Source organism: Malus domestica, chromosome 17, assembly GCF_042453785.1.
Source record: "Malus domestica chromosome 17, GDT2T_hap1".
In the NCBI taxonomy this organism is placed as follows: domain Eukaryota; kingdom Viridiplantae; phylum Streptophyta; class Magnoliopsida; order Rosales; family Rosaceae; genus Malus; species Malus domestica.
Window position 1 is genome coordinate 34,090,765 of NC_091677.1, and position 16,826 is coordinate 34,107,590.

Sequence of the window (16,826 nt, forward strand, 5' to 3'; positions counted from 1 at the left end):
CTCTCTCTGGGCAACCTGCATCCTTAGAATCCCAAAACCCAGAATCCCATTACAAATCTCAAAACCCAAAATCCCATCAAACCTCCATTTCTTCCTTTTTTTTTTTCTGTAGCAGAACAGATGCGGGAACCGCCGGAACATCGATATCGCGTTGTGCCAGGAGAAGCCGATTTTTTCTAGGTAGTCAATTTGGGGCAGGTGCTTATCTGCGTCCCCATTTCCATTCCCATTATCCTCATGCCAACCATTCCTTGTCTGCGTCCCTGGTAGCAAATTCTCACTGACACTACCACCTCCGCCTCCATCCAAGTCCCTCTTAAGCAACTACAACAACTGCTTCTGTTTCTCGCTTATGCCCCCACTATTCTACCTCTTCATATCACCAGTCAGGTCAACGATGCCGTTCTGGATGGGCACCATCAAGTCCTGCATCCCAAACCCATTCCAAGACGAATCCATGGACGTAAAACCTATATCCCAGTTCTGGTGTTGTGGGTCGGGTCGAGCTGGTAAACCTTTATCCTAGAGATCCAGACCCAAAAGAGACGCGAGCTCGAGCGTCAAGGGGCAGCCGAAAATCCCTTCGAGAAGGGTGCGATCGTGCGCAGCGGTGACAGAGCAGCTGTCGTGGGCGTCCCAATCGCACTTCTGGCAGAGAACGAGTTTGTTGGTGGAGGAACGGACAGAGACGGCTTTAGAAGCGCAATTATCACATATCTGAGAGCGCACATGCTTCCAAGATAGCAAGTTAGCGAAGCGCACGTGCTGGTCGCAGAACAAGCAGAGCTTGGTAGAGTCTGCCCAACAGTAGATAACTGTTGGCTGGTCGCTACACCCCCTCTACACCTCCAGATTTGGGGCTCACCATTTCCAAAATCCCTAATTTCCTACCTACCAGTATCAAACTATTCCAAATTTTGAAGAAAAATTCAAAATTTCAAACTTTGAGAAGGAGAGAGGTGAGAAAGAGTGGTGGAGGAAGGTTGGGGGGATGGGTGATAAAGGTTTCTGGGCTTTGGGATTTTGGGGATGCAGAGAAGAGAGAGAGGCGAGAGAGAGAGAGAGAAGTGAATCCCACAATTTAATATAAAAAATTATTTTTAATTTTAATTTTTTAATTTTTAATTATTAAAATATATATTTAATTATATTTTAATCCAGTTGGATTAGTGAGTGGTCCCTGTATCTAGACACATCAGCACTTAACAAAAAAATTAACAGAAAAACTAAGGGAGGTATGACATTGACACAAATTCGTAAGATGAGGTATGACATTGTCATTTTAAAAAGATGAGGTATGAAAGTGTCGTGACACCAATAGTTGAGGTAGTTTTTTGTACTTTACCCTAATATTTTCTATGTAGGTTTTATATTTTTAAATTAAAAATTGAAGTTTGTTACTTATATTAATAAGATTTAAAAAAAACTCATAATTTGTGAGATTAAATTAAAGGATAAAATTTATTCTCCAATATATTGTGTTTATACCATATTTAGGGCTTCATATTTAGATCTCGTACAAATACTCGGAGGACTTAAATGTAATTATGTGATAAAGGAAGGGGCAAATATGTAATAAGTGAGGAGTCCTTATTCTATAAAAGGACCCCTCACCTCACAATTAGGGGAGGTCATTTCTGAAGCCTTCTCACCCCTCTCACATCCTCTCTCATATTTAGAGGTTCTCTCCCTCACATCAGATAAATGCATATTCAGTGTGGACGTAGCCCAAACCTTGGGGTGAACCATGATACCTCTTGTGTTATTTACATTTCATGCAGATTCACGGTCGGATTTACGTTGTTCCAAGACTTCCAGTTTTGTGCATCAACATTTGGCGCCGTCTGTGGGAATCGATACGAAAAGTTGTGTCGGTTCTCTTTCATTTTTTCACCTCCACTGTGAATCTGCAGAACCTGCAAAATCTGCAAAAACCCAAAAAATCCAAAGCTTTCCCAGAGAAACCCCACGGTTCTCCATTTTCATATGCCTAACAACAACAAAAACATGAATCCATCTGAATGTCTTCTCTTTATCTTTCTCTCCCTTGATTTTGGTGTTCCATTTCAACTTTTGTTAAAGCCCATTGTCTCTCTCTCATTCCAAGAACAGTCTCCCAGCTAGAGAAAAGACCAAAAAAACAACTTAATTTAAGCACTTTGAGATCTGGGATTTTTTCAAAAAACGCATCTCCTCCACCTTGGCCATCCCTGCCGTCATCTGCCTGACTCTAGTGATCACCCTTGCGATCGCCACCCTCATCCTTGCCTAGTAACGGAAAATCAATCGATGAAGCCATAGGAAGGGTTATCCGAGCTCAGCGTAAGGGTGCATGCTCTGTTTTCGAGTCGCATACCCACCACCACAAGGGTCCTGCCCGCTTCCGGAGCCTCGACTTCGGCAAACGCAACGGCTACCTCAAGGGTGCCGTCACCGAGATCATCCACGCTCCTGGTCGCAGTGCCTCGTTGGCCTGCGTTAGCTTCCACCATCCATTTAGGTATAAGAAGCAGCAGAACGAGCTCTTTGTCACCCCCGAGGGAGTATACACGGCTCAGTTCATCTACTGCGGGAAGAACGCCAATTTGGTGGTCGGGAGTATGTTGCCTCTCAGATCGATCCTGGAGGGAACCGTCGTCTGTAACGTCGAGCACGTACTTGTCTCCACCGACATCTACAAACCAAGGATCTTCAACGGCTTATGATGCAAGCTTGAGTGATGACAGCTGGCCTCAAGATATCTTTGAGGTTGCCAGCAGTAAACACTTCCAAGTCATGGGAAATGCTTGATGCAGACAGGCTTCCCGAGAAGAAGTTTGAGTGGGTTAAGGCCAGAAGATCTCCGCAGGCCATTTGGGCAGTTTGGCGTGCTTAAGGACATCTACCTGCCAAAGGATTACTATACTGGAGCTTTTAAGCCAACTTGGAGCGGCAAGATGTACTTTGGGGCAGTGGAGGATGAGGATTTTTATTTTTTAGCCACATTGACAGAAACAGAGAGACCACCAGTAAAGCTACAGGAAAAGAAACAGAGAACTTGAGTGCCATCTGCACTCTACAAAGCAAAAGCAAAAGTAAAGCAGAAAAGGAAAAGAGAAAAGAAGAAAATGGGCAAAATTATAAGGTTCCTATTATTACAATTCATTTTGTCTACCAGGTGAAGAGAAAAGAGAGATGCAGCATAAAAGAGAAAAGAAGAAAAGCAAAAGGGAGGCACATGGGGACACTGCAAAAGCAAGGAATAAACACACCACCAGAATGATGTAATTTATTTTCATTATCTTTCGGAGACATCTGTATAAACCTCATCAGAGGGTAATATGTATAAACCCCATCAGAGGGTAATTAAAAAAATAAAAAAATAAAAGAAAAGGGGCAAGCCCAAAATAATGGACTGCAATGTCATGTGGAGGGCGAAAACTCATATGCCCAAAAGAGCCAGGCCATTTATTATCACCAACCAGATGACCAAAAGTACGCCCAGTACTCCAAAATTATTCGGCAACCAGTCGCTATTACCACCAACCAGGTGATCAAAAGTACGCCTAGTACTCTAAAATTATTCGGCAACCTACCGCTATTACCACCAACCAGGTGATGAAACGTACAACCCGTACTCTAATATCATTTGGCAACTAGCCATTCATGCCAACAACCAGGTGATGAAATGTACAACCCGTACTCTAATATCATTTGGCAACTAGCCATTCATGCCACCAACCAGGTGATGAAATGTACAACCCGTACCCTCATTCATGCCACGAACCAGGTGGTCAAAAGTACGCCCAGTACTTCAAATCATTCATGAACATTACTCATGTCATTCATACATAAACATTCATGAGCATCACTCATGACAATCATACATAAACATTCATGACCATCATTCATGTCAACATTCATGAGCATCATTCATGTTAACATTCATGACAACATCCATGAGCATCACTCATGTCAATCAACATAAACATTCATGAGCATCACTCATGTCAATTAGCTTCAAAAGCTTCATTTACAGAGCTCTAGCTTCAAAAGCGTCATTTACAGAGCTCTAGCTTCAAAGCTTCACTTGCAAAGCTTCACCTACAAAGCTTCAGTGCAGGGTATACAAATACCGCCTCCGAACAACCGCCACCTCGGCCCATACATAGATTCAATTTGAAGTCTCCAGCCAACAGACTCTATTGACCGAAGACTTGGGGGACTACATTATACACCATATATTGGGCCTTATGAAAAATACTTGGGGGACTCTAGCCCATATTTATGTATTGAGGAGCAAACTCTTATTCTATAAAAGGGACTACCTCACCATCATTAGAGAGCATCAACTCTAGCACATTATTCATGTATTGAGGAGCGATCCCTTATTCTATAAAAGGGACTCCCTCACCATCATTAGAAAGCATCGCCGCCTACTGAGCAACCGTCTCGCCGCGAGCATCAACTCTAGCCCATCATTCATGTATTGAGAAGCGAACCCTTATTCTATAAAAATGACTCCCTCACCTTCAAACACCACAAGCCGAGCCAACCAAGGCAACATAAGCCACGAGCCGAGCAGCCTCGCAGTGTGTGCTACTTCTAGTGGAGCATCATTTCAAATTGAGCACTGCCTCATATCGAACATCAGCTCAAGACAACATCTAGTTACTTCGGCCCACACATGGACTGAATTTCAAGTCTCCAGCCAAAAGGCTCTCTTGATTGAAAACTTGGGGCACTACTGTTTATACCATATTTAGGGCATCGTATTTAGATCTCATACAAATACTTGGGGAACTTAAATGTAATTATGTGATAAAGGAATGGGCAAATATGTAATAAGTGAGGATTCCTTATTCTATAAAAGGACCCCTCACCCTCACAATTAGGGAAGGCCATTTTTGAAGCCTTCTCACCCTTCTCACATCCCCTCTCATATTCAGAGGTTCTCTCCCTCACCTCTCAGATAAATACATATTCAGTGTGGACGTAGCCCAAACCTTGGGGTGAACCACGATACCTCTTGTGTTATTTACATTTCATGCAGATTCACGGTCGAATTTACGTTGTTCCAAGACCTCCGGTTTTGTGCATCAACATATTGTATATATATAAACATGGGTACATTTTTCATAACTGCCAAAAAATTTAAAAAAAAATTAAAAAGATATTAGGCTTAATAACATTATTAAATTTCTTTGATTAAACTTGAAATTGATACATTCTCAAATCAATGAAATAGAATGTACCCATATAATTTAGAAAAATAGATTAGAAAAAAATTTAATTAATTTTATATAAAAAAATGAGTACATTTGATATTAAAAAAGGGTACATTTTACATATGACAAATTGGTATATTTATGATCTATCTGACATGTAAATTCATTAATATTTACATTAATTCTAGGGATTTTGATTAAAATATGAAAACTTATAAGGTCTCAATCAATAAACATTAGAAACTAGGGATCAGATGCTAATTTTTCCTAAAATTATCACAATTTTCAAATATACCTACATCGAGCCAAGTAACAAACACATTAATAATGTTGGTCTACTTCTAAACCATAGAAAAAAGTCCCAATAACTCAAAAAGAAAAAACTATAAAAAAAGAAAAGAAAAAAAAGAGTAAAAGTTTCTCTTTCTTTACCTTATCAATTTGCAGTCAAGATTCTAAGATGGAGAATTTGAGAGTTTTGTCTATCAAAAAAGAGAACTGATTAGAATAAATAAGGGTGTTTAGGATTTGGTGTTTGAGTCGATTGCGATCAGATAGAATACCTTCACCATATAAATAATGTTTACTAGAAATAAGCACAATGCTAATGTGTTAAGATTACAAAGGTACACTTTTGGAAGACAAAAGAAGGAAAATGTTTCTTTACAAAGAAGCAAAGCAAAACAAAACAAAGTGAAATAGTGGAACGAAAAATGGTGAAACCCGTCTATATGTTTTTAACAGAAGGCGAAGAAAAACACACAGCTATCGTGATACTGTGTTGTTAGCTGTTACTAGGACTCTTCCCAAGCATAGAAGAAGAGCCAGGGGTCCTTGGACTGTGTGACCCTCTTCCGCCAGAATGAGGACTTCGCTCTCCTCTTAGCCCACTTACGCGAGGACTGAAGGTCGGGTGTGGACTCGCAAGGATTTCAGAGGCATTTGCCGGTGTTGAAGTAGAGCTTGTGATCTTTGGACTGCTGACATGCCTAAACTCACCCCGGCTTCTGGTCATAACTTCGTCTAATATTTCTGCATCCCCTGCGCAGGAAGCTCCAGCTCCCAGCTCTGTCTCCTGTTTCATTCCAAGTACATTAAACACAACATTTATATTGGTTCGCATTTGACTAATGTATTGAAATTCATTAACTATAAATAAGATGGTGAAATTTTCTTTTTGTCACGCAGCCTGTCATGTTATGTCGCCATATGTTTATATGAAAAAAAAGGAAAGTGAGGTTTTACCGTTGCTAGGTTATATGTTAAAGCCGGAGCCTCTTCGTACTCTGCTGCATCCAAGTCCTGAAGGTGTGCTCCTTTGAAAAACTTGGGGAGTATGTATTGCCTCACAGGAACCAAGAGCATGATCATCATTGGAAACATAACCCCAGCAATTGGAACCCAAGTAAGCAAAAAACATACAAGCAAGTACAGAGTTTGGAAAACTGTGAACATCGCGATTGACTTGAAAGGCACAGTTTCTACAAAAGTGGCGTGATTATCCTCGAGGACTCTGCAGGATGATGAAATGCCATATATGAGGAGGAAGTAAACTTAAACAGGTATGAAACAAGTGAAAGAAGATTTCATTTGAAGGTTTACTTGAATCTTCTACTTGGAGCTGTAAAGAGCAAACAGATCCGTTCCCAAAATTGGTTACCGGGTAAGCTTTCAATGGCCATGAAGGCAAAGTATCCCCAAAGGACTGAAGTAGGGATCCTTTTGAGGATAGGCATGGCTGCAACACATCCCCCCACCAATACCGCTTGAAGCAGGTTGCTGAGACGCTGCTCCTTCACCTCAACCGGCAATAAATCATCAATCTCTTTCTCAATATCAAATACTGTCTCATCAACTGGTGCATCAATATAATTTCCCATACTTGAAGCTCCCTGGATGGTTGATTCTTTTAATTCATTCAGTCCCTGCATACAAAAGTGTTTCAATTAAAGCAAGATGATCACCTGGTAATTAATGTCATCAAATGTTCTAAACTACGGCCTTCTTGCCATTGCAAATCAAAGCCACAGGTGCAATATATCAACAAACTTGAAAATCAAAATATATATTCTTGTCATACTCGAGATGAGGCCTCCTGGTAAACCAAAGGCGTCTGCATTTGTCGATAGGCATCTTGCATATTTCCATACAGTTGTCCCAAGCTAGAATTATTTCTCATACTTGTGCGTGCTGTTGCTACAAGTCGATTACGAAGCAACTGCACAAGTAAACATCATTATGGTCAAAAGGGTACAATCGAAGAAAAAAAAAGTTTGATAAAGAAAAGGTTTTGTGTGATTACCTGGTGTTTAAGAGTAGCTAAACTCTTTGTATGCATTGGAGACTGTGGGATAACTCCATTTGACGGAGGAATTCCAAGCAGACCACACATTAAAGTCTGCCATGAAAAAGCAAGAGAGTTATATAGGATTGCTTATGGAAAAGGAAAAGTTGAATGCGAGGAAAGATCAATTTGCTTTGCCAACCAGAAACCCCAAAAGAAGCAAGTCATAATGGTAAGAAGATGGCTTTCTTAAATTGAACTCTTTCTGCTGAGATAGTTGGGATGCTACACTGTGATCAAAATAGTAAAGCACTGAGATCATCGTTGCTGGAATGAAAGCTCCGATGATATAGAGGACCGGAACATTGAGCATGTCCTGCGATATGATTCCAAGTATAAACCAGTAAACCATCAGCTTAATTCATCTTCTTAATCTACCGAAACTAATTGCAGAATTTAATTAGGTAGACATGCCTTAATGACAGTCCAATTGTCATATGCGCCAGGCGACCATGGATTTGGGCTTAAAAGGCGCCTTGGGATGCCATGTGGAACACTACTAGTTGGAATGTAAGACACACCAGTCCACACCAGAACCATAAGTGGCACACCATAGTCTGCTACAAAGCTTCTTAGCCAACCTGCAACGCCGAAAAGCACCGCATTACATAAAATCAAACTACATTCTATATATACATGCTACTTTCATAATCAACAAGGGAGCGGAAATTAGTGGCACATCATGTTAGTCTTACCAGTGCCATAGCGCCATGACCTTGCTTTCCTGCTTTTTAATGCAGTGAGAAGAAGGCCAAATGACAACACCAAAGCAAACATTCCATTTGCAAACCTCCATGAAGGTATAAATTGTAGTAGGCTAGTATCTTTTCCTTCTGGTAAGCGAAACTCATCCACAATTCCCTACAAAATCAGACCACCAAAAATTGCCCAGTTCAAGTTTTCATTTTTCATGTTTTTCAAGGACATTAGTGTTTTTAGCTCTAACTAATCATTCCGCACTCCAATTTTTTTTTTTTTTTTAACATTTGTGAGAATGGACAAATGGCTTTTTAACATTTGTGAGAATGGACAAATGGCTATTTCGGAGTGTGAATAACAGTAGTTGCCGGTACACTATTTGATAACCACTTTGTTTGTAGTTTTTAGTTTTGAGTTTTTGGGTTTGAAATAAAGAGAGAATACGAGGAAGAAATGAAGGAATGAATAAGGATTGAAGAAGGGTGATGGGAAGGATGTGAAAGAAGTGTATATAAAATGGAACCCCACATGAAAACAAAAATCCAAAAATAGAAAGAACTTTAAGCAGGTGTTATTTTCTTGATGACAAACAATATTCTATTATGATCTAAACTAAAGAAAGATGAAAGAGTTAGAATTTGGAACGTGGTAGGTTGAAGAAGAATGTCCAAATCCCAGACAATTCCCCGTGCAAGTATGTGTTCTTATTATCATTTCTAGGGTCCATTTTGCATAATTTCATGTGCATTTCTCCTCCTCTCTTCCACCACTCCCCTCTGCATTCTTGATTCGTCTATCCTTCCATCTAGTTTCTCTCTATATCTAGTGAGAGAAAATAAAAGACTAAATATAAAAAATAAAATAAATAACAAATAAACCTTACAATTTTTTTAATACTAGACTCAAAATACATATATTAAAATAAGAAGTGGCGGTGGAAAGAGTTAAAGATGCATGGTGAAATGGGGGAGAAGTAGAACAAAAAAAAAAAATGATATGCATTTGTTTATTTACTTTTTTTTTTTTTGGAGCCATTTTGCTCAACACCCAAAATTTGGTATGCTCATCATACACCTAACCATTTAACACGTGTCATTTTACTTAACTTTGGTTAATTGTTTTCAATAAAAAAACATTTAACTATAATTAGGTGAAAAAACACATGACAAATAATTAAGTATATGGTAAACATACATCAAGTTATGGTGGTGACAAAAAATGCTCCATTTCTTTTGTCAACCAAACTGTGGACTGACATTTGTAATATTTTAAGGTTCATCATGTGATCAAAACATTATTGAGTATAGAATAAATAATAATAATATTTACAATAATAATAATAATGATAAGAGGGTAAGAGGAAACCATACTTTAATGGCTTGCTGCATGAAAAGCATGGCGATTAGCAGACCAAACAACTCCCCAGCCACTCTTGTAAACCTATTTATTATGGAACAAGCACCTAATATAGCAAATAAGAACAGTAACCCAGCTGTCCATACACATACCCTACAAAATTTCAATATTCCCCACAAATTGGGGTTAGTCAAACAGCTTCAAAGAAATATTTACTAGGCAAATTCATGGAACTCGAACAAAAGCACACATGAGAAGTGAATTGTAACTCGAGAGCTTTAAAAAAATTAGGAATAAAGGCTTACCATGCGGACCATGCTAGAAAGAGCTTTGGACCCAAGTCTGTACGTTCTTTGGCAAAATTGAACATGAAGGTGTACATGATTACAGTAGGCTCGGCCACACCCAATATCAGCAAGGGTTGACCTCCGACGATGGAGTGTATGATCCCACAAACTGCCGTCGATACTAAGGTTTGCACTGCTGTCAAAACTCCACCTGCAAACAGTAATTTAATTAGAGTATCTCCAAATGAGATGTTAAAGTGTTTAAATCAGAATTAACAATAAAAAAAAGACAGCAACAATGTTTTCCAACCGAAAAAACCAAATTTGACGATCCAAGTAAACTATGGTGATCGAACAAGCTAGCTGAAGATTCAAGTAAACTATCTTGAAATGTTAAACCTTTAGAGAACAACAATAAATATTATATCGTTGTGCCTTTCAGGTTAAAAAGGAGTAATTAACGTTGTGAACAAATCTAATATTGCACTTATAGCAAAAGGTTTTAAATTCGACGCATGATGAGAATATTTAACTATGACGAATTCATTGTGAGTTAATCAAATTGCTACCCTAAATATTGAAAGAAGTAAAAATAAATAAATAAATTCAAGACTTGGAGTTGGAGCAGTTGATGAGTTGCAAAAAATACCAGTACTTCGCTCCAGTTGTTCACCAAATGAAATGACTGGGATTGCAGAAGCAAAAAATATGTAGGTGGTAGGAGCCAAAATCCTGAAAAACCCAATATCAACATGAGTTTGCATTTCATTCAACATTAAGGGAAAAAAGTACGATATTCCATGAGTTGACGGAGTAATTTTTTCGTGTAGCGAGAACGTGGCCAAGGTACACCAAATATCATATAAGTGGGGAGAAGTTTTAAATATAGTATATACCTGAATCCAGCTTTAAAGCCCCCAGTCCAGTCTTCCTTGTAGCACTTCAATCTTCCTCTGAGATCATTCTTGATTCCCTGCAATGGCACAAATGTCTCTTCCATGCTTCTGTCTCTGATGCCAGATTGGTTCCACTTAATTCTTTGAGAAAAATATAGATAGCCTCCGTCACTGAAAAATTACTAACAGTTTGCAGCAAGCAGGGTGCAAGAGATTGCAATAATTTGAAGAACTAGCAATCAAAGTAACCACCTAAAGTTACATTGTCTGAGATTTTATACCAGATTCAATCAACGCGATGTGGAGAGAAATGCAAGGAGGGTGGACCAAATGGGGAAATTAGAAAGAGCTAGCAAAGCAGAGTTAGTAGTCGTGGTATTTTGGAAGAGAGTACTAATTTGAGATGACAGAAGTGGTTTGGGATGTCTAAATATATAAGATTCACAAAAGGGTTTGAAAATGCCGTGTTATAGCGGTATTTTTCTTCAATTTATTATGTTTCGAGTTCAAAAAATAAAAAGAATAAAAAAAAAAGTTGACCAGGGCAGACAGAATTCGGGTCAGAAGGGAAGAATGGAGGTGAATCTCGCTGTCAATACCTTGGAAGAGAGTATACAATTATAGAGACAGTTAATCTCCCACACTTCTCTACTTCTGTTGTTTTGTTTATGTCATCTCACCGCCACCACATTGTCTTTGGGCTTGGAGGTCCTAATAATAATAATCTTCTTCTTTGTTCGTTGCAAAACAATCATGCATATTAATAATATTTTCAACACTAATCATCGTACTCAACTCTCGTCAACTTGCCAATTTTATAATAAAATGAATATGAGATGGTTTAGTCATCTAAATGTACGGAATAAATTGACTGTGAAAGTATCAAGTAAGATGTTCATGATGAATGCTTCAAAGACAAGAACGATCTTTGATTGACGATGTGAGTATCAAGTAACATGTTCATCACCATCATGTTGTCATTTTATAATCTAAATATAGTTATATGAAACAAATTATTAGTAGTGCGAGTACCAACTAACGATCTTCGATTCAAATTATTTTTTTGAAGGGATGCTGTTTCAATAAAGATTAAGAATATGAACAATTTCGATCATAAAATGTATACATTAAAGACACGTTATTCGCAAGAAGTGAAATCTATTTTGTTCACTCCATTCCAGCTGGATCTTCAAGCAGGTAGGTAGACTGGTTTCCGGGCTTTGCCATCAAACTGTCTTCCGAAGAGTTTACTCGGATGGTGACTGGGGAAGGTCCTAGGGTGTGCTTCAACCTCAATTGACGGAAAGTCTTTTCCATATCTTTCGTCTCTGAAATGTATGTGCATTTCAGCTGGGTGATGAAAATATAGTGTATCCTTCTTTATGTTTTTTTTTGTTGGGATTTTGGTATTTTTGTGCAAGCAAATTGCAATACTAGAAGAAGGAATTAAACGCAAGACCTAAGTAGATAGATATGCTACTATACATTCTTCAGCTACAAATTTCTTGTATTTATTAACACAATGTAATTTTTTAAAGATTGGTGTGGTTTCAATATTTAGTTTTTAATAAAGCGATAACATTGGTGGATTAAATAGATAGTTGTTATGAGAGAAGAATCGGTGAGATCACACCCACAGTAGAATACAAACATTTATTATTTTTCACTGTTTTTGTAAAGTGTCATTTGCAAATGATATATTAAGAAGATTACTTTTTACAAATGATATATTTACAATAAGAGGTAAGAGATTTAGCTTGAGTCATGCAATATGTCAATTATAATAAATTTGTATTGAACTTATGATAGTTGAAGATAAGATCTCTTTACAAGTAAAGAATATAATAATATCAGTAAAGAATATAATAATATCATATTCATACGATATTATCTACATTAAGACGTTAGGGAGTGAGCTATGCTTCATAATAAGTTAGCCATAATAATTTGATTCAAATTCGTTTTTTTATTAGAATCGTACAAGAACCTTTCACGTACAAATAAAACAAGAATACTAATTTAATCAAATAAATTACGCGGTTCACAATACGTAGAGTGTTCTTCCTTTACAGCCAAGGAATACTCATAAACCTGACAAAATACAAGGAGGCATTGCCAGCACAATCACTCGTTGACTTTCTGTTTCGTTTTTCCTACAATATATAAAGTTTTAAAGAGAAAAAAAAGAGTACAGCTCCCTTAAAATAATTACTAACATTTAACTAACATTTGCCTACACATTTTGTGTGTATGAACATATTTTTTTAGAAAATGAGAAGGAGAGAGGGGGGGGGAGAGAGAGAGAGAGAGAGAGAGAGAGAGAACTTGGGGGTGAGGGGAGTGGGAGGTTTTTTATTTTTAATATTCGAGGTATTTTAACATCACTTGTAAATGAGACTTCAATAAAAAAAACAGTAAAATTTTAACGTGTGAAATTAAATTATTGTCCATTATTTTTTTTTTTTGTGATAGAAGACTAAGTAGTTTTTTCACCATCTTTTGGTTGACAAAGAGTTTCATTAAGTAATAGAGATTAACATAGATTAATAGAGATAACAGGGGCAATTTTTTGTTTATTTTTTATTTTTCCAATAAAAAATTAAATTTTATGTACATTGGCTAAAGTTGAAGACTTTTTCTTTGTTTCCGATGTGAAATAGAAGATGATCCAGCTATTCCTTTGGTTTGTTCTCTTGGTGGTGATGGCAACAGCCTTGCGATGAAGGCGCATCTGGTGGCTGTTGGTTTCCATTTCAGTCTTAGGGTTTTTTGTTGTTGTTCAACTGGCCACTTTTGAGTAGTTCCATTGTATTTTCATTTTTGTTGTTGAGCTTGTATTTAGGTTGTGGGCTGCCCACTCATTTTCTTGTACTTGTCTTTTATTTAAGTAATTGAAGTAATTTAGTTTGACGAAAAAAAATAAGAAGATGATATTCAAGATAATAGTATATTCTTATCTCTAATGGTATATATGGTAAAAAGTCGTGTTATGACAAATAAGATGGGTTAAATATCATAATTATTGATCTTTAACTAATAACTATTGAAAATGTAGTCGATGACAAAAACTTGTGTGACTTGTTAATGAAAGTGACAGTGCCGAGTAACATAATAGTTGAATTAAGAGATCAAATGCGTGTAAGAATAATTCAAAAAATTTAATGACTGGTGGGTTAAATAGTAAATTAGTTCTGCAAAAGTAAAAATTTTCAACAATAATCTAGTTCTATTTTGACAAACTGTAAATATTGAACCTACTCTATAAACACAAAATTGTTTATGCACCTGAAGTACACAAAACGACCAAGCACATTCAAAAACCACGAAGTAGAAGAAGATACAATAAAAGCTTGTATGAACAACTGGCAGAAAATCAAACAAAATCTAGCAAAATTAAACAAATCCGAAGAAAATTGCACAAAGAATTGAACAAGAGTGAAGAAGGCAAAGAGAAGAAAATCGAAAATGCTATATCTTTCCAAAAGAACACAAAATACTTGGACATAACAATTACAGCAGTAGAGAGTTGGGAGATGTTAATATCTCCTATTCCACACAATGTAAGGCTGAGATGAAAGAATACCAAACCAAAGCTTAAGCGACTCGTTCCAGCATACTGCAACTGAATTGGCCACCCGACAGATGCAGCTTCTCTGCTTTTGTAACAGCATCAAGAGGAAGAGGAATGAAACTTCGAGATGGACCATAGAAATGGGGGAAGCTATTGGAACCATCAACAACTTCATATACTAACCCTTCACCTAGCTGCAACAACGCAAACAGAGAAAATTTATCTAAATACTAAGACTACAAGGTATGAAGACAAAAAAGAAAACAATGCCAACGAACTTCGAGTGTGATCTTCATGTTGATACTTATATAAACAAGTGGAAAGAAAGGCTCAATACCCACGGCTGTTCAATAGGAAACCAAGAAAATGCGGGTGGTGGAGGTCACAGAACAGTAGGACTGTAGGATGGGGAAAGATTGAGGGGTTTCTCATTCAGTCTAGGTTTCTAACTTTCTATTCATGAAGTCTTTGTATACTTTAGGGGAGCTACATGTGCCATGAGCTAGCAAAACATGGATTTTCAGAAGGTAGATTCAAGTACTGCCATCTCTTTGGTTAACAGAAGTCGCCAGGAATCCCACCCTGCTAGTCCCAGAAGCTCATGGGCAAGACTGAGACTGAGGGGTGGTTTGGGAGTGAGGTGCTTAAAAAAAAAGCACCCATGAAAAAAAACTGTGATGGTTTTAGGTGTTTGGTAAACTGAAAAAAAAGGGCTTATTTTGGAAGCTGATGTGAGAATAAGCTGAAATCAAAGGAAAAAACTGAAGCTGCTATTTGTAGCTTTGGAAAACTGGCTTTTTTTCAAAGCACACGGAGCTACAATGCTCCTTTAATGAAAAGACCCACTATCAGACTGCTTTTTTTTCCAAAAGCATGTTTACAAAAAAGTTTACCAAACACTCTGCTGATTTATTTCACAACCGCTTATTCTCACAGCAACTTTTTTTCAAAGCACAGCAATACCAAACCAGCCCTGAGACTGAGACTGAGAGATCATTCCAAGGCGTACGTGCAGGAAGGAAAATCTTATAGATTCATCATCAGCTACCTTCTGGCCCTAATGTTATTTGTTTCAAAATGTTTCAGGGTAATTTTACCACGTCTTGTTCCTCTATGTAAACCAAACAATAGTATAAGAAGTCTGCTATAATCAACAACGCCTCCAAGCAACTCCGAAGAAGTTAGTATCTGAAATCCGTGCTTCCTTCGATTCCCTTCATTCAGTAGTGCATATTACCTTCATAAGCTTCCTCTCTTTTAATCCGCAGAATAGTGGTATCCATTTGTAACTTCTCATTCCAAAAATAGGCAGAACCATGGGGCAGCTGCAGTTGCAATATTAGGTCTCCGTCTATAGGAATCGCTATAGCTCACTTTGATTTCAGTAGTGCATGTGGACAAGGGATTTTAAAGTTATATGGAACTTTAGACTCGATTATTAAAAATGTACTACAAGAAGTCTACCAATGAACTACTCATGCACTACAAAGCTACTACCAAAACACCACAAATAAACTACAAAGACACTAGACGAACGACTTTCAACGTGTTATTTGGAAGTCCCCTAATCCAACTTTTGTAGTGCATGCCTACCAAATTTAACGTACGTTGCATGGAACTTTAAAGTTCCTCATCCAAACGAACCATAGCAATCAAAGTTAGAGTATAACCAAAATGGATGTTCATATCTATGTACCTTATTGGTGTCAATTTGAAGCAAGTAAAGATCCACCTTCGTATTCACGAAAAAATTCTGCAATGTCGACTTTACCTGAAAAAATTGAACCATTTTATAGCATCAATAAATCAATTAAACGCAATTCATCACCCATAATTTTTGTTTTACTTTTATTACTAGCGATAATTCTAATCTAACTTTCACTAAATGGGAGGTGGAGAGTTTGAACCCGGAACGCATTGGGTTGGGCTCTATCCACCAGGGCAACCCATTTGCCACCCAGAATTTCTTTCAGTTGGACTATGTCTAAGGTTTAATCGATGCAAAGGGTAAACATAATCAAATTGGCAACTGGGTCTGATATATAGATAGATATATGTGTGTGTGTGTGTGTGTGTGTGTGTGTGTGTGTGTGTGTGTGTGTTTGAAGAGACAGAGAGAGAGTGACCTGATTGAGGTTGCTAAGATGAATGAACCCAGATTTCTTGTCCAGCTCTCCACCAAAAATAGAGCCAGAGCTCTGCAACTCTCCCCACTCCGCAGCAGTGCTGATTCTGTACACATATTCTTCCATCCCTTCACCTCCACCTGCAGCCATTGCTCTGGAGATTGAAAGTCTTCCACCAACCATTTGGACGCTACTGCTCATATATTCCAATACTACTGGACCCTGTTGGGCTTTGATGGGCTTTGAGGCGACAGTGAGCCCGTACGATATTCCAACTCCAAGAGTCCAAGCCCAAGCTGCAATTGCATGAAGAATCTTGCACGCGTCGTTCTTAAAGCTT

At 37.9% G+C, this 16,826-nt stretch overlaps 2 protein-coding genes across 2 annotated transcripts; both read right to left on the reverse strand.

Moving 5' to 3' along the window:
• Positions 1 to 5,757: 5,757 nt before the first annotated feature.
• Positions 5,758 to 11,206, reverse strand: LOC103426233 (probable boron transporter 2). The gene is made up of 12 exons (XM_008364325.4): positions 10,790 to 11,206; positions 10,543 to 10,625; positions 9,912 to 10,104; positions 9,621 to 9,759; positions 8,247 to 8,412; positions 7,966 to 8,132; positions 7,694 to 7,867; positions 7,510 to 7,605; positions 7,288 to 7,425; positions 6,810 to 7,132; positions 6,453 to 6,720; positions 5,758 to 6,282 (listed from the first exon to the last, which is right to left on the reverse strand). Exons 1-12 carry the CDS (start codon positions 10,891 to 10,893, stop codon positions 5,992 to 5,994), a joined length of 2,142 nt encoding a protein of 713 aa, XP_008362547.2. The 5' UTR covers positions 10,894 to 11,206; the 3' UTR covers positions 5,758 to 5,991.
• Positions 11,207 to 14,238: 3,032 nt separating this feature from the next.
• LOC103405939 (uncharacterized) lies at positions 14,239 to 16,787 on the reverse strand. Its single transcript, XM_008344969.4, has 3 exons — positions 16,487 to 16,787; positions 16,057 to 16,131; positions 14,239 to 14,554 (listed from the first exon to the last, which is right to left on the reverse strand). The coding sequence occupies exons 1-3, from the start codon at positions 16,685 to 16,687 to the stop codon at positions 14,384 to 14,386; spliced, it is 447 nt and encodes a 148-aa protein (XP_008343191.4). The 5' UTR covers positions 16,688 to 16,787; the 3' UTR covers positions 14,239 to 14,383.
• Between the last annotated feature and the right edge of the window lie 39 nt (positions 16,788 to 16,826).

Bases quoted from the DNA above. Each gene is read 5' to 3' on its own strand.
- LOC103426233 (XM_008364325.4), bottom strand. From the start codon at position 10,893: ATGGAAGAGACATTTGTGCCATTGCAGGGAATCAAGAATGATCTCAGA. The intron at 8,413-9,620 runs GTATGGTTTCCT...CTGATTTTGTAG, and splicing joins TCATGCAGCAAGCCATTAAA to GGAATTGTGGATGAGTTTCG. The intron at 7,868-7,965 runs GCATGTCTACCT...ATCATATCGCAG, and splicing joins ACAATTGGACTGTCATTAAG to GACATGCTCAATGTTCCGGT.
- LOC103405939 (XM_008344969.4), bottom strand. From the start codon at position 16,687: ATGAGCAGTAGCGTCCAAATGGTTGGTGGAAGACTTTCAATCTCCAGA. The intron at 16,132-16,486 runs GTCACTCTCTCT...CAATTTTTTCAG, and splicing joins ATCTTAGCAACCTCAATCAG to GTAAAGTCGACATTGCAGAA. The intron at 14,555-16,056 runs GTACATAGATAT...GCGTTGTTGCAG, and splicing joins TTCAAATTGACACCAATAAG to CTAGGTGAAGGGTTAGTATA.